General features: G+C 39.0%; 1 protein-coding gene across 5 annotated transcripts in view; it reads right to left on the bottom strand.

Moving 5' to 3' along the window:
- The window catches only part of CEP112 (centrosomal protein 112), a 197,385-nt gene that overhangs the window by 116,996 nt on the left and 58,575 nt on the right, over nt 1–21,814 (bottom strand). For all 5 annotated transcript variants that reach the window (XR_012996650.1, XR_012996651.1, XM_076354005.1 and 2 more), the window contains 3 exons: nt 16,099–16,234; nt 12,707–12,814; nt 287–469 (listed from right to left, as the gene is read on the bottom strand). Coding sequence is in view for 3 of the 5 variants with exons in the window: in XM_076354005.1 (XP_076210120.1) it covers nt 287–469; nt 12,707–12,814; nt 16,099–16,234 (427 nt within the window). In the remaining 2 variants the exon portion in view is untranslated. The remainder of the gene's footprint in view (nt 1–286; nt 470–12,706; nt 12,815–16,098; nt 16,235–21,814) is intronic.

Here is a 21,814-nt window from a genome sequence, read left to right as displayed (position 1 = left end):
CATGAAAGAAAATGAGACAAGATTATAAATAGGCCGAGTTATAGCGCACCATGGGATTTTTAATCTGGCTACCTGTGGTTTTTGCAGTTAAAGCCCTATTCAGCAGTGGGAAAGGAGGGGGGGAAGCGGAAAAAAAAAAAGAAAAAAGAAAAACAAAATCACGTTTATGTGCCAGTTTCGCAAATGCTCACACAGCGTGCATCACCAACAATGCTGGCAAACAGGAAACACTAATTATTAGCATTTTCTAATAAGCGTACGCCTTTCAAGCGTTATTGATCATTACCTGTCCATCTCGTTTCCTGCATTCTTGAGTTTTACTCTCGTGCTCTGCCATGGCAGCGCGAAGCTGTTTTTCCAGTTTCTCGATTTCCCGTTCATGGTCTCGGACCAGGCAGTCCTTCTCTGCGTTGTGCTGCTGGAATAGGTGCGTCTTCTCCTGTTCATGCTCCAGCTTCAGCTCCACTATCTGATTGGACAGTGAGGAGTACAGTTCATCAATAGAACATCCTTGTCGTCATGACAACTCGTCTACAGCTTAATTTTCCCCTTAATTTCATCAAGTTGGCAATTTTATTTTTACGTCACTATTACCTCACCTTTTAAAAAGCCACCGTTACTGTGACAGAATTCCTCCAGACAATTCCAACAATGGAGACAACTGAGCAAATCCAGCGCATCCTTAACCAATTTGTTGGTACAAATGTCGGTGTACAAAAAAAAAAAAGCAGCATTGTCGCATTCTGTGTACGGTCCCCCCCATATCCTGCTGCCGCTCATCAGCAGGGCTGAGGATCCTAAATGGTTAATAGGCAGCCTGCTCTCCCCTTCGCTTAAGTATACACACAAACCCCCCCCACCCCAGCAATTAAATCTTTTAAAGATTTCTTTATGATTTCCAAAGCGAAACCTCTTCCTTCAATATTCCTCAACGCTGTCGTATATACAGTTGTCTTTTTTTTTTTAATAAAAAAAGAAAGAAAATTATAAAAAACAAAGCTCTATTATCCCGTTGTCAGCTACGCTATCCCAACATAAACAGATGTATGTGTTCCAGAAGGGCACCTGCTGTGCTGCAAGCCTGCACCATGATTTCATAAGAAGCCCTCTATTCTCAGGATCCTTTCCCAGTCCGCACCACACTGGATGCTGTGACCTTGGCCAGTCTTAGCCTCTCCCCGCTAGACTGAATGGCAGCCCGAGACCAAGGGCCTGGTTGCCGCAGCTTTGATACTAATCCTCCCCGCCTGCGCACAATGGCACCCTACCTGGCCTGCACACTGGAGCAGCCAGGCTGCCTTTGAAGCAGGTGATGAATAGGGACGGCAGGAAGCCGCTTCCCCACTGAACTCCGGGCCACACAGCTGCTAAGAACAGTCACTTGGATTTTTCTTCAGTTTTGGTGGATTTCGGAGCCGGGGGGGGGAGGGGGGAAAAAAAAAAAGCTCTTATCATGAATATGGTGGGTTATTTTCAGCGTGAGAAAAAAAGCGAACAGGAGGAGCCGGCTGTGTGTGCGCCGAGAGCGCCCCGGCACCTTATCTTAAAGCTGTAGCATTCAATTCTGCAATAATATTAGCTGTTTGCGTGGCTTTCGGGTTTAAAATTTGAAGCGAAGTAAAAAAGAACACATTTTCTCAAACTACGGATCAGCGTCTTCTGGGTTTAAAAGTAAAATATGTCATCCGCGCTGCGGCCGGGAGCGTCCTTCCGAAAATGGAGCAAGTCGAGCAGATGCAATATTCTACGGTTTAACGTATCTACATTATTTAATAATACTAAAGAGCTCATTAACAGACATCTGAAGTCCCTGAAGGAGTTAACCCCCCAGGAGGCATACATTATCTGTACTGGGCCTGGGATCCTTACACAAAGTTCTTTAAGTCAGTTTTTGCCCAAGGTTTGTGTACAAAACTGGTTTCTTTTCAGATGCTATCGGTGTCCTTAGTGTGCCTAAAACGAAAGAATTCTTCCTCCCTAAGATAACTGTAATGGCTTTGCCTGAGTTATGGGAGAAAATGTTCAGCGGTTTTTCATAAATCAGACCTGATTAAAAAGAAATTGTGTCAACAAGAGAAGTCTTTTTATTCAAACCTTTTCTTAATTACTGGATTGTCAGCTGGTTGTGCCATGTAAGGTCTGGGGTAAGACTGTTGTTGGGAACTTCAGCTGAAGTGAAAACCTCAATAATTGAAGACAAGAAACGGCAGCAGGCAGGGTATGTGTGCTGGAAGGGGGCAAGGGACAGATCCTGCTTCTTCAACCAGTTACGCGATACACGTGTACGTAACCAAAGTAATTACAGTTTTATTTAGTGATCTCTTCACCTATAGCAGTTATATTATAGGCACAACGTTTTTGAATTCAAGAGGCGGAAAGAGCTAAAAGGGACCGGTCCTTCTGCATGCAGGAGGGGTGTTCCCCCCAGTCTGCTACATGGGAAGAGAAAGGATGGCAGTGTGAGGGGAGGCGCTTTATAAAAGGCAAATTTGTTGAAGAAAAAAGCCTCACCACTTCAAGCAAAGTATTCCCCATGATGTTTTTGTTTTGCTTTTGAGAGATCTCTGGCAGGGAGCAGAGGTGGAGAGACAGGAGAGGAGAAAAATGACGGGGACGAGAGCATTTTCTTCCCTCGAGTTCAGAGACCTAGAAAACCCATCTTCCCTAATGAATATTAAGTACCACCCCGCATTTGTAAGCAACAGAACGTGCTTTCCTGTACCAGTAACATGAAGTGACTGAGTAGCTATTTGACTGCACTGGTGAACACTCACTGAACCTCCTGTTCTCCTCAGAACTGCTGCCAAGCACCACGGTTTCTCTTCCACTCCTCCCTCTCTCATTCTTGTATTGTTGTTGGTTTGTTGGTTTTTTTAAAGGAAAAAAAAAATCAATGTATACCAACAAAAGGAAAAAAAACCCATGCTGTTTTTCAGCAACAACAGGACTTCTTCATCACAGGGAGCTGCGTGAAAACTATATTAATTCTTCATAAATCAGTATGGATTCTGTCTCTTCTTTGAGGTAGAGAGCGCCCTTATGAATGATACAACGAAACCACTTCCTTTAAAAATTGTATCGTGTTGAGATCTTTCTGCATCTACCCCTAGATGCTTAGCACTTCATCAGATTACATTAAAATGTCCGCTCAAATCCAGCATATAAGTGTCTAGAAGAGAGACAGTTTTAGGTGCTATACATTTCAGACAGACAAGCAACACGATATTCACAATGGGAATTAGGGGCGACACTGAAAAGAAACATTCATTAAATAATAGTGTGCGCCCTATTACCATAATCAGATCATATTCATTGTGGCTTAGATGTTTCCTCATTTTGCCCTCCCAAAGATGAAAATCTCTTATTCTCTTCTCTGCGCATCTGCTCCTGTCTCCAGCCGTGGCCTGGACACTAAAACAAGCAGGACTGTCTGACCCGACATAGCTGTTCTTACCGTGAAACACTGTTATTACCAAGTAACACCAGTATTTTAAAATTATGATCTCCTCTTACATGAATTCTTCATTTTTTAATTCTTTCCGCACCAGCATGACAGAACCATATTCAAGGCAATAGCCAACAGCTGATTTACTAAGCCATCACCAGAATTACCCCATTTATTTTTAAATTTCTGCTTTTAACTGAAATTTAACAATATTTACTTCTCTTGCAGAGAAAAGAGAAGACAAAATTCTTAAGAAAAAGCTAAAAACAGGTTAATCCAAGAACTGTGACCATCTTTTACTATTCACTAGCATAAATACACGCATACACACGACTGCCAAACAAATCTGGCAATGTAGATCATGCCCATCCTATGCAGGACACCGACTACCACAGCTGCTGATGAACGATGGCCTTTAACGCAGGCAGACTCCACTGCACCTAAATGTGGAGGTGCTTTAGAACAACCTGCTAAAACGAGAGACGATCTAATAAAGACTAAAAGTGAAGTCATGCTGCTGTTAGCACTGGTTCAGTTTGTACATCTAAAGAACAAAGATCTACAGTAAATAGCCTGCTGATTGCAGAAGATATTTTCAGAAGCCAAATACTTGTAACATAATCAACATCAGCAAATACCTTTTTAAAGTCCCTAATACAGACAAGACCTTCTACTATCCAGTTTTTGCTTTTACATCACGCACTAAGTTTAGGCTTTTCAATTTTAGAACAATTTCGACTTGTTCTCAAGAACAAGTATGCCTTTGAAATTCTTTTTATAGTCCCCAAAGGAGGGAAAGGAAATTAGTTAGCTCACTACCTCTTTGAAAAATGTAGCTGCTACAATAAATATTTGACACCAAAGTATGAAAATTCATGTAAATTTATGTCCACAATTCCAGAAATATTGTAAGTAACACCTATATAAAATATAGTTTTGCATGGCAGGATGATTTTATTAGCGCTATTTTGGCATGACTGAACTTCTGAGGGCTGGAGAAGCCACCAATAAGTTACACGCGTCATGGCAAAGAACGGAACTAAGCTCACTCATACAGCATGCATATAGCACGTCTGTTCTGCAGCAGTTCTATCTTATTAGCATTTAAGAGTGTTTGTAAATCAGGTGTCTTCATTATCATTACTCTGCTCAAAACCAGCCCTAACCTCTGCCCAGCACAGGATACAGCACATGATCTATCCCCAAACAATAACTCTGGTAAAATCTAGCGTTGTCTGTCTCCTAAGCCTATAAATAAACCTGCGTGTTTCACGAGGATATGGGGATTACCCATCTCTGCAAATACACTGCTTCTAAAAGTAATCTGATATAACCGGCTGGAGGATCGAGTATTAACCACGCTGGGCTCTGGCTTAGCATAACTTTGGGCAGAAAAGAGGAATCTTCACTGCAAGGCAAGGGAGCATACCAGAACTACTTTGCAGCAGATAAATTAAATGGATTTTAAAAGTACACATTTTCTTGAGATTTTGCTATAATTTGGAACACAAAGTACTCCCAAGATAAAAGGGCTGTAATGAGCCAAGGGCAAATGGGACAGTGAAAAATGCATCAGTGCAGAACCACATATTACCACCGAAGCAGCAAATGTATATAGGGTAATGTACATCCATAGCAAATGCATTTTACTGTCTATTTCATTGCAGGCTGCAATAATTTAATTGGCATAACTGTGTTTCCTGTTATACTTCACCTTGTAATCAACCGCTAATAACTGTATTTCAACTGCAAACTAAGCACTGCAAGAAATTCTCTAAAAGAGACAAGCTGGTCTCAGCCAAACTGCAGTTTGATTTATCCTCCCCGCTACAACAATACACCTGAATGGTCTCACTATGTATATAAAATTATATACCTGATCTGTAAAGTTTTTACTTATAAAGGCCTTCCAGAATTTTAATATTTTTCTAGTATGGGCAGCACAAACCTCACTTCAATCCTCCTATCCTCCCAATCCTCCTGCCATGAGTAAATTTGTTTTTAAATCACCAACATACTGGAAATGAAGTTGCATCCCTGTGATTAAACCACACTTAGCGTTGTGATGAACGTCAGGAGGTCCCACTCCCCTCCCCAGCCCGCCTGCTCCAGTAAAGCCAATGTGGCCTGCAAACAGAAATATTTCTTTCAAACTAATGTACCTTGAGTCACTGCAAATGCCTGTTTGTAGCAGGCTCTGGAACAGAATTTACTGTACATAGTCTTTGTTTAGGGATTCAGAGTTTATCCAGGGACCTTCTTTGAACACAGAACCGACTTCACAGGCGTTCACAGCCTGACTTGCTATTTACTGCAGGCACCAATTTATGTTCCTGGAATAGTCTCTCCTCTCCCTCCTCCCTCCAAAGTTGATTCTGTTGACTATACAGGGAGCTCAGGCTTTTAACTCTGAATCACACACAGGTTAGATGCCTGAAGGAGATAGTGTAAATACCCATCTGTCTGGTTAACAATTCTGTAAACAGCAATGGTACAGCAAGATTTCCACCCACTCTTTACTTGGAGATTAAATTCATACCCTTTTCCCATTTGTGAGTTTTAGCTATATCATAAAGTGGAAAGTTGATGTTGATGATTGAAGAAACTATGCCTCAGATATTCTGCGCAAATGGCATTCATCTGTGTGTTAGGACGGTTCAAAGGAAACATTTGTGCATCCTAGATTAATTTATTAAATGAAATTTATGCAGCTTGTTGCTGATGACATGAAAAATTTAGAGCCTCTGCTAACGTGCTCATTTGGCCTCCATGCAAGAACAGACTGTATTTCAATTATCTTAGACTATAGACAAAGAGGAGAGGAACAAAGCTTTTTACAAAGGCTGCATCCTTATAACTAAACCAGCATACTAAAAATGGATCGTGAATCTCTGAATATAACTGGACTGTTTAAAGTACAGCTAAGAAATGCCTGGAACATTGGTCTGTCTGAGGAATACCATATTTCAAGCACGTCTTTGCAAATGTTTTCTTCACTTGAGCGGGTAACAGATCAGTCAAAAAGAAGCTAGAAGAAACAGAAAAGGAAGAATGAGGCCAGAAGAAAAGCTAGGACAAAAGTGCGGTGGCAGGAACTTTTAACTGAGAAAAGGTACGGGGACAAAGCAAGCTGAATGTTAAGCTTGTTATCTCTATTAGTGTGTCCGGCTGAATGTCTCTGAAGGCTTGAGCGTGACACTGGCATCAGAGTTTAAGGTGCATATATGGTGATTGTGTCTTCTGATAGGACTGATGATGTTTTGTAGTAGTTCTGAAGACAAGACCACCAGCTGGAAGATGAATTGAGCTAAAAGTAATATGCCAAAGAAACACGAAAGGACTGTAAACTCAAGGCATCCAATGTAGAAGATGCATTTCCTCCTCCCCGCTTCCTACCTTAGAAAGGCAGAGCGGCCATGGTTAAAGCAGGAGGTAGTAAGGAATGCTGGCTCCTGAAGAGCCAACTCATGCTCAATGGACCCTTCAGCCCACACTACCCCTCTGACTGACCCCTTCTGCAGGACTTGCCTCTCCAGTGCTCCCAATCCACGGGACTATATGACATTTCTCAGCCTAAATAGCTCTATGCTCCGTTGCGCTGGCTTTTCACAGCCACTCACAAATTCTTTTCACGGACAGAACTTATTTTCCCTGAGGAGCTTCCTTTCCAAGTCCCATCCCCAAGTAACAGCAGTTTCTTGGTTTAATGCTTAATCCCCACTTTTTGCTCTATTCCTTACCTATGCTGTATTTTCCCCTCTCTCATGAGGTCACAGCCTTTACACCACTCTTTCATACACAAACTGTTCTGGCTCCATTTCCCAGAGAGGACATGGAAATTCTCAGTAAGATTCTTCAGAACATTTAGCTGCTGAACTCTCGAACGTCTGAATTAAACAATGTTTATTACCTAAATACACTTGAGTAGATTTTCAAGGGAAAAATATAAAAACACACCCAGGTCAAACATACCCTACCTTCAGATAAAACACACCCAGGTCAAAAATACCCTACCTCCAGCATTTCAAGGAATTATCACTACAATTTTAAGCAAAAGCAAAACAACGTCATCTCAGCCTTGATAACCCAAACACTGGTGAGATCTCTTGGCACAAAAAGTTAAACGGTTAAGAATTATCAGGGGAGCTGCCCAACTGTCAAATGTTAATCTAAATAATACTTTAGAATATTTTTAGCAACTGAGCATGAGATTGTGCTTGGAACCTTAACATTAGGCTAGCACCGAATAAGATGTTTGTTTTTAAATATATACACTTATGTATAAAAACAATGGTTGTGATTACAAAATTCATATTTTACCTGAGATAACATCACTCATTTCTTTAAATTAACCTCACTAGAAAGTTATAAAAGAAAAGACATACAGAAAGATCTAAAGAATATTCTTCCTCTCCTCCTAATAACATTTTCCTCTGCTCCAGCACACTGCTAAAATAAGAATGATTTCCCAACACTACCTTGGATACTTGTCCTTGCTGCTGGCAGGTAAGATTACAGCCATGCTTTTTTCACTTTTAACCAGATGATTCTGCACTACTTTACCTCTCTTTCTTTAATATAAAAAGGCATATTTACGCTCAACCACATCTTTGTCTTGCTCCCAACTTAAAAGTGTAGACTATTTCTCTCATCTTTAACATGATTGCAAAGTGATTTTGTTAAATACCCAGTAAAATATTTCTGAAGGTGTCCTGTTTCTTTCCTATTTGGCTAAATAGGACAAGACGACAACTCTAATTACTCCTTCGCAAGTTTTACAGAAGTCAGAACTCAACAATAAAAGTCGCAAGAAAGGATTTCCTGAGATATGAGGAGATTCTTCAGCTATCACGTAATAGCTTCCCACTTTGCTATGGAAGCATGAATCATTATTATTTTAAAATGGAATAAACACTATTAAAGAAAAGATGAACCAAAACAAAAGGCTTATTTATACATTCAGGTTGGCATCTAATCTCAGAAAGTATGTCTATAACTCAGCAAGTAACACCATCCTGCTATCACAATAATTCATCAGCTTTTTCATAGTGCATTCTCCCTGCCAGGAAAATGAAATTTCATAGACTTTGGCTCTCTTATTAATCTTGCATCTCACTTTTTTCACACTCACTCAGTCATAGCACTTCAGCAACCGTTTATAGCAAAAAATGGGTGTAACAGTGATCAGTGATCTATTATTGTAATTTTCTTAAAAAAAAAAAAAAAAGGACAAGTTAATGCCTTTTAAACATTAAGATCTCCAAAAGTTCACTGAAAGTGTTTCATTCATGACCATTTATGAAAATCTGCTTGAAACAAAGGTATGTACTTGACTCTGCTGCGAAACGACCCTGCGTGAAGCCCTGCTCCACCACGAGCGCTCTGCTGTGGTACCACAGCTCGCCCCGAGAGACATGCTCTCAGAAAATGCCCAGCTGATGTGGATATGGGAAAAAAAACCAAATTCATTAACTTTTCTGTCAAATTTGCCTGCCTAAAATCCGTTACTGCGAAGTTTGGGCACGTGCTCTTTCAAACATTTGGGCTTGTGGAAAATGATTTTGGAAGAAACACTTCCCAGGTATTCTGAGCTAAACTGAGGATGTAATTAGAAAATAAGGGGGGGGGGGGAAAGAAAAAAGAAAAAAGGGAGGCAGTGCAAAAAACCAAACAACCTTTTTTCCTGTGCTGACGGTGCCATAAAGCCCGACTATAGATACTGCAACCATTTCAAAGGCAGGAAAGGCTGAGGCCTTCGCTGTGGTGTCCACTGGCTTTGAAGTGCCGAAAGCAGCTGCTCCCAGCAGATAGGAACTGTGGTGCTGCTGGAGTTATTTTTTTCTTCAAAATATACTTTCAAATCTAACAGCTGCAAGTAGAACAAAGTTGAGTTAAAGTATATTTAAAGAAAAAAAGCCACCAGTTTCTCTCTAAGAGTGTTCTCAGTGGATACTTCAAAAGAAAGTGGCACTGAATCAGATGAAGCTGGAACCAGGAGTGACACGTGACAGCTGAAACCAAATACTGCAAGATCCAAAATTTCTTCTTTGCTTTATTAATGGATTCAAATGCATTTGAAAAGTTAACGAAGTATTAACTGCCACAGTTTGGTATGTTTTTTTCCTAATTCTTTTTCAAGGCAAAAAAAATTATATACGTCAATATATACCAGGTTATTTGTTGATATAAATATCAGATAAATATCAATATCTAATGTATCAGTATATCTAATCTGTAGGCAGAGCAATCTTTCAGCCCCACAACTAACAGTCCATGTTCATACCAGTAATCTCTTTGAAATCAAAATTCAAGGAGAGCCCTGTGAAGCACAGGCAACCATTCATGTAAAGCAGAGGTAAAACCACAGCTCTCAAGTTCCTACACTTCCAAGATGTTTCTCAGGTTGGAGAACTGGATAACCCATCAGTTCATTTGGTTCTTCATTACCAACTTGATTAAATGTATGGGCAACTGAATTGTCCAGTATGCTGCCAGTGCTACCTCTGCCACTCACCATGCCAACCTACGCAAAATATATCTGAAAGTCAATTTTCTTTCCCTTTGTGTATAAACTCCATTTGACAATTAGATTCAGATACTTGATGCAGAACATCTCAAAGCAATTACTACATTTCTCAGGTAACTAAAGTATCTGGTTTTTGGCTGGGTGTCTATTTCCCGACTAGAAGTCTGCTAGAGCCCTGCTAAAATGCACCACCAATTCTAATTTACTGCTCTATTTAAATGGTTTAAATCAATCTATTCCTCACCAAGTAACCACCACATAAATATGCAGTAAAACAAGGCAAGTAAAAGTCTGCTTTAAAAATGGTTTAGACATTCTGAAGCATAAATAGAGAGTAATACAGAGAAACAGAAGTTGGAACTACTGAAAAGAAATTTTAAGAGTGGAAGAACTGAGCTCATACCGCTCTGTGGCTGGGCTGAAGGAGCTTTGTTACTGCAGAAATGACAATACAAAAAGAATGTCATTTCCAATGATAACCCATTGCAATCTGCAGGAAGGGTCACATATTTTTCATGTTCGCAAGCTTTCAAACAACATTCCAAATGATGTATGAAGAGAAATAAATTTTAAAAAATGGCATAAACAGGGTTCTTCTGAAAATTCTTCTGAGGCTCTCATTGTTTAGCTGTTTAGTGCTGAAACCCTTTTCTTAGGTTTCAGTGATGTTTCATAAAGTCTAGCTGTTCTTTCTTACAGTAAAAAGTAGTTATCCTAAATAAAAGTGAAGCAGTAAACATCTCTTCTTAGTGCAAAATGCTTTCACTGATGTTTACCACAATATCAACATTGTTACAGAATACCAATGTAAAAATATTCACCAAAAAAGTTTTAAGTATCACATTCATTTCTTGTTTTTTGGGTTTTTTTGATCCAGTCTTCAGAAGGTTTGAATATAATAGGCATAATAATACAAGAAAACAAATAAAAAATAAACCATGACACTACTAGGCATTATCATTTTTCTTTAGTGCGCAAACCCAGCAGGTTATTTGGCAGAAGATTGCATCTATGGCTTGGGAGCCTTTGCCATGTACACTGAAATTAAAAAAAATACCATTTGTAGGTAAGAACAGGGTTGTCACAACATCTGATGAACTGCAGATTAGTACTTATCTCTGTAGATCATGTTCCTAAACCTGAGAACAAAATCTTTGAATAAATGCTTACTTTGGACTTTGAAGATGCACCACAAATTATGAGAACTGTAAAGAAAAAAGTGAACCACCCGTATCACTAAAATGATGTGAATATAAGATTCCACAAAAAAAATTCACCTTAAGGCGGACGCCCAACTAACCCCAACACTTCCCATCGTCCTCCCTTCAGTACGTCCTTTAATTGACATGTCAAACTTCCTCACCTTTAATGCAAGCAATTATCGCAATGGCTTTCACATGAATAAATAATTTGAAGAAAATCTATTGCCATGATTATAGAGTAGTGACTGCATTTGTGATTTCTAGCCTTTATTCCAGAGATTATACTAAATCATGACAGAGAGGTAGAATTCTTACTGTTCTTTTGGCAAATGAGGTCATCTGGAAGACAAAACCCATGAAACAAAACCCCCCAATATCTCTGCAACCTGGACTATTCCCGAAACCTTAAATAGAAGAATCTTAAATCATGTCACCCAGTAAAACAAAACACCTGTGGAGATGTATCTATTACAGGGGACAGCTTCTCACCCTTTGTCAGGTGACAACACAATTAGTAATGTTGACAATTCTGAGTGAGGATAAGGAAAATACTTTGATCCGAACCAACAAACTCTTCAAATCTGAGAGCCGTGCACAAAACACACTATTGTTCCCCCCAAGCACAGGCGAAGGTCTCTCTCAACACCTACCAAAGTGATCCCGTTCCTTTATTAGTTGAAAAAGCCCCTTCCAGACGGACCAGAGCAGGTCTCGTACCACAAGCCAACTGCAGTATTTCATCCTCTTACCAGCACAGAAGATAAACAGAAATGAAACCACATTTCCCTGGTGGAAATGTAAACTTATATCCATGCACAAACATTGATAAGAGAGAACTTCAAGCTTACGGACTAACTGTATCGTTGCTAAAAATTTTTTTTCCATCCTTTAATAGGTGTTACCAAACAGACACCACTTTAGTTTCATGACAAAGCACCACCTTATGCAAGCCTTTGATGGGCTGTTTCAGCTGCGTAGCTCTCAAGTCTGTATCATGCAATAATTTGTCTGATTCCATTTCTGTTTTTTCCCTTTACACTTTGCAACGCTTCTGAACTCAACTTTCTTGTCTCCACCCAAATGTTTCCTGAACATTTCCCAACCCTGAAATTACATTACAGTAATGAAAATCACAATCAGTGGGCCAAAACAAGCATTCATATGAACACTCCCCGTGTTAAAAATGATAAAAAAGAATAAAACACTGTTTCTTGACAAGAAGAAAACCAGATAACATTAAATAATTTCATCTGGGCATTATGAAAATAGGTGTTGCCACCTGTAAGCCTGGGAAACAATTTGAAAGAGTCAGAGGTACAAAGGATTGCAAAGTGGAAACAAAAATATTTTCTATATAGACTCTTCTCCCTCCACCCCCCATCGCATAAACTCTGCATACCTATAAATTTTGTCTTTATACAAAGAACAGCAACGCACAGCGAGAACAGGATTAAGCCTGCCACAGGAACTGACCTACATCTGCATGAAAAGATGTCCCTTCTCCCCTCCACCCGAAGGAGCAAACTGACTGACCTGTTGCTCGTATCTTTGCTTGAGCTCTTCCAATTGCCAGGAGAATTCTTTGGATTGCTTTTCCCGGAGCGATTTTGATCTGCTTAGATCTGCTTCAACCTTTTCCATCTACATGGTAAAAGAAAGGGAATATTTTAATTTTTTTTAAAAAGGCATAGCTTGAAACATCCTGATGTTTCTATAGTTGTTTGTAAGCCATCAAAGACACGAATATAACTTGCTGAGAATGATAATACTACTATTTGTATGGAGTGAAAACTAATATTCAATGAATACCAGATTATTAGTTACTTAAGGATATAGTGATCACCTACACCATGCCACTCCCCGATTACAAAATACTGGCTCAGTTTTTCACCTGACAGTGGTGAACATCCCATCAAAATTAAGTGAGTATTTTTTCTAGACATATTTAAGACTCAAATATATTTCACTTAAAAATATATTGCCTGTGGAAATTCAAGGGAAATCATGTGTCAGTCAGTGCACAAACTACACATTTAAAGTAAGTTTACAGTAAATCAGTAAAATAACTTAAAAGATAATTATTTGGCTGCAAGTAAAGTTCTCTGAAGACAGTCATCGCCTATGAAAAATGAGACCCACAGATTCCAGCACACAGCATCAAGGAAGCAATTTCATAACCCAATTAACAAAGGCTTTTGTATCAAAAGCACCACTGTTAGCTGTACATCAGGCATGTTTCCTGGGGAATATATATACGTATATACATACACACAGAGTACTGTGCTGCAGTGCATACTCATCAATTACTTTTAGACCTAGGTCCCAACACAAGCAGCGAATAAACCGTCTCCCTAAAAAAGACAGAAAAGGGGTGTAGCTGTCAGGAGGACCAGTGCTGCCACAAGCCCATCTGCTGTACCAAAAGAAGAAACACACGAATTCCTGAAGCACAAGCCAAAAATCCTGTTTGGCCTAAGGGACTGCTCTGTCTCCAACAGATGTCTTTGCCAGTCGGCCTGGACATCACTTCTAAGCCAGGCAAAGAGGAGAAAAGGCAGTACTCGGAGTGGGAAAAGCATTTTATTGGAAAATACTACAGCAAAAGAGGAAGATACAGGACTAGGAATAGTTGGCCAGATAGAAAGCGGAAAAATAGAATAGAAAGGAACAAGTTATCCTTCCAGTAGCTCTTCAACCTCACTGCTACTATCTGCTATTAAGAAAAGGGACTTCAGTGAATATTTTATGAATAATTTCTTCCGCCTCCAAACTTACTCAAATTGCATGTCCATAGCCATATTTTACTTAGCTCAGTAAGAAACAGAACAATAAAAAATCTTGTTACTTTATTAAAGGATTTTTATTTTTAAGAGAATGAAAACATTCTAAAGAGTGAAATAGTAAAAACATATGCAAAGATGCTTTAACTCTACTAGCTTTTGTGCTTTACTCGTTAGGTCACATTCATGTATTTCCTACAAGTGCAATGAGGGCTCTTGATCATTATTTGCCAAACCCAGGAAACACTAGATCTCAAGTGCCATGATATAGTCTATGTAATGTTTCTCTCTTTGCTAGTTACTATTAGAAAAAACGCAGATCTTACACTTAAAAATGTACCACTCGCCCATCAATGGGCAGCAGGTGGTACAACTCAATAATCACAAACTTGACAAAATAGGAAGCAGATGACAGAAAAATATCACAGAGCCAAACTAATGAATCAAATATTGATTACAAGAACTGAAAATGCCAGACCCTATCCTACTTATCTCCATACTTAACTTTACCACACACCGAAAAATGGTTTTAGAAGCCCAATATTTCTAGTGTAGTTAAAAGTAGTGTTGCTATAGCTACCACAGGTTTTGGTTTATAAGTAATACATTCCATCTAACCACAAAAAATAGAATTTTCCAATATGTTACAACCTAATGGGTGATTTATCTAAAGAGCATGTGCGTGCAGAAGAATGAGAAAGGACAAAGCTATGACGACAGCTTCAGTAATGTTTCTTTGATGTATTTCCTTGAACTTTGGTTCCTGTAGAAGAGTACTGCTCAATCGTACAATACCATTTCCTATTTCTATATTTTAGCATGCAAGTAGGGACAGAATAAACCCACGGCTGATTCTTGGAGTACAGCAAAATTTATTTTCAAAATTTCCAAGAACACAGCAATATTCTAAAAGAAACTTGCAGTCATTTTTAAATGACAATTGACTAAGTTTTCCAAATTCTTTTGCACATTTTTTTGTTTTGGATTGGTTTTGTTTGCTGGGTTCTTTTAAGTGAATGAAACCATTATTAGTCTTTCTAGAATTAGACTATATCCCTTTTGGAGCAGAAATAAGATATTATCTTAAGTCATCGTGAAGAAGTTGGAGTAAACTCTCACAGCAAAGAAAATGTCGGATTAAAAATTGTAGGATTCATCGTATTGCCCTCATGGGGCTAGTTTGCAGAACAAATCTTACTTTTATAAGTTTGTTCTTGCCTTTTTTATTTTCAAATGCTATTATTTGCTGTCTGCATGGGTCTTAATATCAGCAATGCCGTACTTAATTTCTCACTTTTGTTGAAGATTTTCAGGAAAAAAAACTTCACGAGAACAACAAGAAGAGAATTTGTCATATTATAAGCCAGCATCCTTAGAAATCCATTACAATATCAGACTGCAGCATCCTACTGTCAACAGCAAGGTTTGGTTATGATAGGTGAGGTTGGAAAACTGAGTATATGGTCAGGCAGAATTACAAGCTTGAAATACGTAGAGAGATTTCGACCACATGAGCAAGTTAAGGAAATACTCCCTTCTCTCCCCTTCTTTTTCATCACCTGTCATTTGTTCCTTATTTCACTCATTGCGCTGCATTTGTAAAATTCCAGGGACAACAGTTTAACTAATGTTTGCTCCATACAGCATTTAAGACACTAAAATCTTTTTACATAAATTCCTGCTACTAATTTTCAGGGACAGAAAAACGGAATTTTCTGTCCTCTGCACATGACTGCCAGCAGCCACAATGGCTCTGCCCCTGTTTAGGCTTAAACTGATTACAAGACCTCATTAACGGAAGACAGAGTCGTTCCGAAAGGAGTAGGAAGAGACACACATTTAAGTGGAAAATTACAAACGTTGTTCCATAGGGGTGTATAAACTAACACTTTATACTCTCACTCCTGAAAAATCCCTAATCAGTATCATAACTGCAGATATCTTTATAACAATGACAATTCTGGCTTTGTTAGAAAGATGAAACAACTGCTAACATCCCTTTTTGACTTGCTAGCAAAGACACTATATTGTGAAAGATTTTGATGTAGCACTCTCAAGTGAAGCATGTTTCTGGCATTATAAGATCAGAATATGCTATCCTACTGAGACAGAGTTTCAGAAAGGCTGGCATTGTGACCTTCTCACCTGCTGTTTCATTTCAGCATAGACTTTTTCTGAGTTCAGCTCCACCTGCCGCTTAAACTCCTCCAGGGCAGCATCTGCCTGCTGGGCCTGCAGCCTCTGTACCTCTGTCACCCGAGTCAGCTGCTCCTCCTTCTCCCTAGAAAGTCACAGAAAATTTTCAGAGTTCAAGTATCAAATAAAAGAACAAGTGTGCTAGTGTAAAAGAGAGGCCTTTAACCCTATCAGTTTAAAATAGTATTCAGATTTCAATTTCCTGTCCCAGCTTCTGCCAAACTTCCCTTAGCAATACTTTGAAGAAGGGAACAGAAGGCTACAGTTATTTTGGCTTTCTCTTACTGAATTTCACACACCTAAACATGGTGTTCATAGCTTACGACAATACCTCCATCTTCAAAGTCTGCATTGACTTGAATGGTTTACTACCCGCTGTATAACCCCCTTTTTTGAATCTCACGTTTGAAAGTATATTGCTCCCCCAACATTTAAATGAATTCCTTTTAGCAGGATCATCTTCTCCCATTAAAAACAAACAAAAAAATTATCCCAGTGCCATCTTTGCTCAGACAAGATGTAGGATTATTCACTGCTTGACACGTATCAAAATGCAAAGCAGGGTAATGCGTGACATATGATACCTTCTTAATCTATTAGAAACCCATAATGCTGTAATAACTATTCAGCCTTTAAAGTAATGACAGATATTAAATCTTTATGCAAAGACATTTCATATTAACAGCCTATACTATTTGACACACTAATGTCGATACATGCATAGAAATCAGTTTGGGTTTTTTAAGACAACACAGTATATCAATAGTAATGCACATGTAACATTTTATGTACATGCACATATATATACACATCTAAAAAAGACACATTCACCATATTGACACATCACAGAAAAAATTCTGATAACTTGTAAATATTTAAGAAATTTTGATGCGATTCCTCATGTAGAAAACAATCAGGCAGCGTTATTAACTTTCTATTACACATTTCTATTATCACAGATTACTGGAGTTGCCTGACTTTGTGTTAAAACAGAGGGGAACACAACAGTGGTATCAACGGACAAAGCTGGCTCCAGCAGTGGTTTGTAACAGAAGACACATTCAAACAGACCTGTGGTTGACATTTTCATTTTACAGGCAGAGGAAGTACCTCATGATAAATTTCCCATTTTGACAGAAATTATTTCCATATAAAACAAAGAATCTGACACATAAGAGATGGGAAAGACCAGCTAATTCATCTAGTCTGTCACCTTGCCAGCACTGAACTAGCTATTACAGCACTGAGCAAGCCTTTTATAAAGGTCAGGAAGCTGCCAATCCCAAAGTTACAGTATTCACATCCTCTTCTGCGGTTTTCATACCAGACTTTGACAATGGGACAAAGAACATAATCCTACATCTTCACAAAGTGTCCGTTTGCAGGGTAGGAGAGCAGGGTAATTCTATTAGCAAAGAGATCAAAGAAATGCCACAAGCCCCGAGTAAATATATTACTGTTTACTTTTATAGTTTTTTCATTATGCATATTTAAAAAAAAAATATTTGGTTCTGGTACCTTACTCACAGCTGATGGAGTAATTGAGACACAAGGAGACTGCTATTTTCCTTACCGAAAAAGGAAAATATCGTTCTTACCCAGCAGAAACTGGAGCAAAACAGAACAAAACCCCGTACCACATTTTCAGTGGTAATTGTTTAGCATTTTTGATTTTGTGTTCATAGAAGAACGTGTGCAAGTTTTCTTCAAATTTGCTAGAGAGCTTCTGTCACACCTACGCAGATATCCTTTATTTCTGCTGTCCCTGCAATTCCATTTTCTAAACTCGTTTGAGGGGGAAGCATATCTGTGTATTAATCTAAGTTACCATATTCTCCATTCATTTACAAGACAATAAAAATTACACAGCAAAAAAACCCCAACACCAAAAGCAACATTTTTCCCCGTCTAAGTTCAACCGGCAAAAAGAGCATTTAGAATTTAAATTTCTACTACAGAGGATCCAAACGATCAAAATTACAAGTACAAAAATACTCAGACATTCCTCAGAATGGGCACACCAATGATACCTCCAGAGCTAAAAATGGTATGAACTGTCTGGCGAGTTAGTTATGCATCAGCTCTAGCTGCAAAGGCATTTGGCTCAACTATTCCCTTGAAACCCATGTACTAGGGGGTTGCTGAATATAGACCTTTTTAAGTTAATAGCTGCTTGATACTGAATTACTGTGAGTACATCATTCCCCTCTCCCACAGCAACATCTACCAGCAGTTCACAGGAAAGAGGATGAACTATCTTCCGAGACCTACGTATGGTTCAACACCCTGAAAGAGAAGATGGGAGCCGGGCAGCAGCACGGTTCACCAGCAGAGCACTACCCACATTTGTTACCTTGGAAGAAACACCGAGAGGGGAAAACCTCAACTTCTCTTCCCAAAGATCCTTAATTCAGTTATGGGCACCGAGTAACAAATCTCCCTTCCCGCAAAATACAGCTAATACTTCCAATCCACACTGGCAACAAAACCAAAACCCGAAGCTTATTCAAACATATACACACTGATAAGTGTCAAGAGACATCGGAGTAACATTTTTGGCCCAGTCAGATGGAAAAGCAACAAATCTAGACGTAAAAGGACAAGATGTCAGCCCTTGTACTGTTAGTGAGCCTCTGAATTTATGCACCTTGTTCCTCAGGAATATATTTTTATTTTGAAATATCATGATGTAAACTTTTAGGAATCTGGTTTTATGCACCTTCCTTTCTTCTAAGGACTTATGAATAAATACAACATCTCATTATAACCAGGGATAAAACTTCATTTTTTAAAGGTGTGGGAGCTAGCGCGCTCTACTTTTAGTGCAGTTAAGATTTGTACAGAAGCTTAGAAAGCATGTACAACAATGGACCATGGCTCACAAATATAAGAAAAGCTTTATTTTTTTTTCCCAAGACACTGAGCGATGTGCCTTGCATGAAGCACTAAAATATTCACTTTGAAGATTATTTTTTTTCAGTTGGACTAGTTGTGGGGCCAAATACAATACAATTACATCACTTAAATCCCCTAAAGCTGAGCCGGCTTGAATATAAAAGTAGGGTGAATTTACTCTTTGGCCCCAATTTAAAAAGCAGCAAATTCCTCTTGTTTCAGCATATAAAGGATATGGCAACAGAATTAGCAATCTTACACAGCGCAAACCATCTCAGTGAAAGTTGACTATGAAGTCCAGAATTGCAATTTCAGAAAGCAGCACTCTGAAGTGTATTGATAAATGGAAAAACAGAAACATCTTGCATACTTCCTCTTCATGCTTAATCATAAATATTTTCCTTGCTTGGTAAAATGTCTTCCAAGAGGTAACAACCAAACACAGTAAGACATTACAGCACTGCAAGTCAAGTTAATGAAACACAGGGCAATCCAGTGATTTACGTGAGAGGTTAAATAAACTCAAGATGTCCCAGAAAATGTGGTATGAACCAGTATTGTCACTCGCAGGGTTCTCACCAGTCCCTGTACAAAAGCAAGGGCTGACCAACAGCAAACAAGAACAGAAGATGCACCTGTCTCGGTCACAGCCCCTTCAACAAATTAAAACATTTTAGACAGCATGTAAACATACAGATGTACAAAATGTGTACCTCCATGGGCTACATGTGGACAACTTCTGTGGACAGCGAGCTTCACATCCCATTAGCAAATCCGCACACAGGCACCCTGTGCACAGTTTAGAGAGCTTTTCACTGATGTGAAAAATAACTAGATTGTGAAAATCCTGATATTTTCTTAGAAAAATTATACCAGGCTTTAATTCATGAATACGCAAATTCTTTGCCAGGTTTTTAAATACTGCTGGCAGCAGCGAAAACCCACTCGTGTCCAAACAGACCATTGTTTCCCGAGTTTAGTGGAGCACAGAAGCAGAGCAAGGAATTTCTATGGTAAGGATACATTTTGCCACTGAACAAGCTTCTGAAACTCAGATTCTGATGGACTCCACAAGACGGAGAGGCTTCATCTCTTGTCTATCACAGGTTAGTATGAGTCTGGGTTTATGCCTGTAGATAAAAATGAATCTTGCTCTGTAAGGTCGAGGCATGGAAAAGCAGAGTAATGGCTGAGCCTTCAGTCCCACTGATGAAGCCGAGGTCTTCAAATGGCGATCTGCTCGGAAAGGCCAGGCTCTCCTGCTGATTACCCTGATGATCCCGCATTGCATATATGCACTGACCCTATGTATGTAGATTTGCTGTACTTACACAAGTCTGCCCATTCCTTCCTCTCCTACCCAACTATTAATACTTCTGAGGGAAAATTGCTTCACTACCCATCAAACCGCAAACTATTCACTTGCTGGAAGGCAGCTGAAGAAGGATATTGCTGGGTTTGTTTCTAAAGAGCTTTCCTTTTTATTTCTTGACACAAGAAATAAAAAATTGACTCTCTCACTAATCTGTGTTGAAACAAAATCCGTTACCACCATTTATATAGCCCACTGCGATTTCAAAAAGACTATATAAACATATGTTCCCAAAGGAGAAGACAACTCACTAGACAACATAAGGCACAGCATACTGAGTAGCTAAAAACATAACCGTCATCAAAACATGTATGATCTGCCCGTGCAAAAGCAAAATTCAGGAAATTATACACAAAGGATACTAAGGTAAAAGTACAGACATGAGTACCCATCCAGTATACAGACACATATATTTCCGTATACAAAATCTTATATACGTGACCCCTTATAGTCCTGCTCCCGATCTCAGGGACTCTCACACGGAAGTGCCCGGATACTGGCAGGACTCCACATGAACGCAGCAGTTTATTGATTTATAGCCAAATGCAAGATCCATGACACCACTTTTTAGCTGGGTGTGATAACCATTGAAGAAACACTCCACACAACAGCCCCTCTAATTTAATTTCTAGAACGCAGACTACTTCAACTACATAAATAATGCATTAAGGCCTAAAGTACCACATGTTTGTAGAAAGAAGGGGTTACTGGTTTAGTTTATTGTTACAGAAAAATGCTTCAGTAGTAATAACAATTCTCCGAAATACACAAAAAACAATTTTACTTCTCCTGCTCTACTATTTTTAACAAACAGTGACAGTTAAGGAACAGCTTTCTGTGTAAATTCCATATGGGGCCTAAATGCACTGAGCTGTGGTTAGAGTATCTCACTGTAGAGGCAGTTATTACCATCAAACAATGAGGAACAACGAGGGTTCTCCTACAATATGAGTGCCCAAACATATGGAATATGTGCAGAACACTTCTTTTTGGTGTGGAGAGGAAGAAAGACAGTGTGAAGTCATTCAAGCGGAATGATAACTAACCCAAAGCCAGATCAAAGGAACGAAGAAGAAAGACTGAAATGTGAAGCTGAAATATCTATTGCCTTCAAAACATCATCCCTATCCTGTCCCTGGGCACTTTAATATTTCGAAGTTGTTAGAAAGCATTCTAACTTGTTTCATCATTTCAAAGAAATAAAGCCAAAAAAATAAAGTAGAGAACCATTTTATCTTTCATTCCCTGATTTTAAGTATAAGATGAGCTTGTCTTTATGGGAAAAAGCATGAATCCACTTATAAATTGTTTACAGTTTGCATAATTTGAGATGTTAACATCAAAAAGCTGGTCTGCATGCCTTCCAGTAAGCTGTAACAATGAATGATGTTTACAATA

Source organism: Aptenodytes patagonicus, chromosome 16 (genome assembly GCF_965638725.1).
Source record: "Aptenodytes patagonicus chromosome 16, bAptPat1.pri.cur, whole genome shotgun sequence".
Lineage (NCBI taxonomy): Eukaryota > Metazoa > Chordata > Aves > Sphenisciformes > Spheniscidae > Aptenodytes > Aptenodytes patagonicus.
This window is presented reverse-complemented; position numbering and strand designations above follow the sequence as displayed.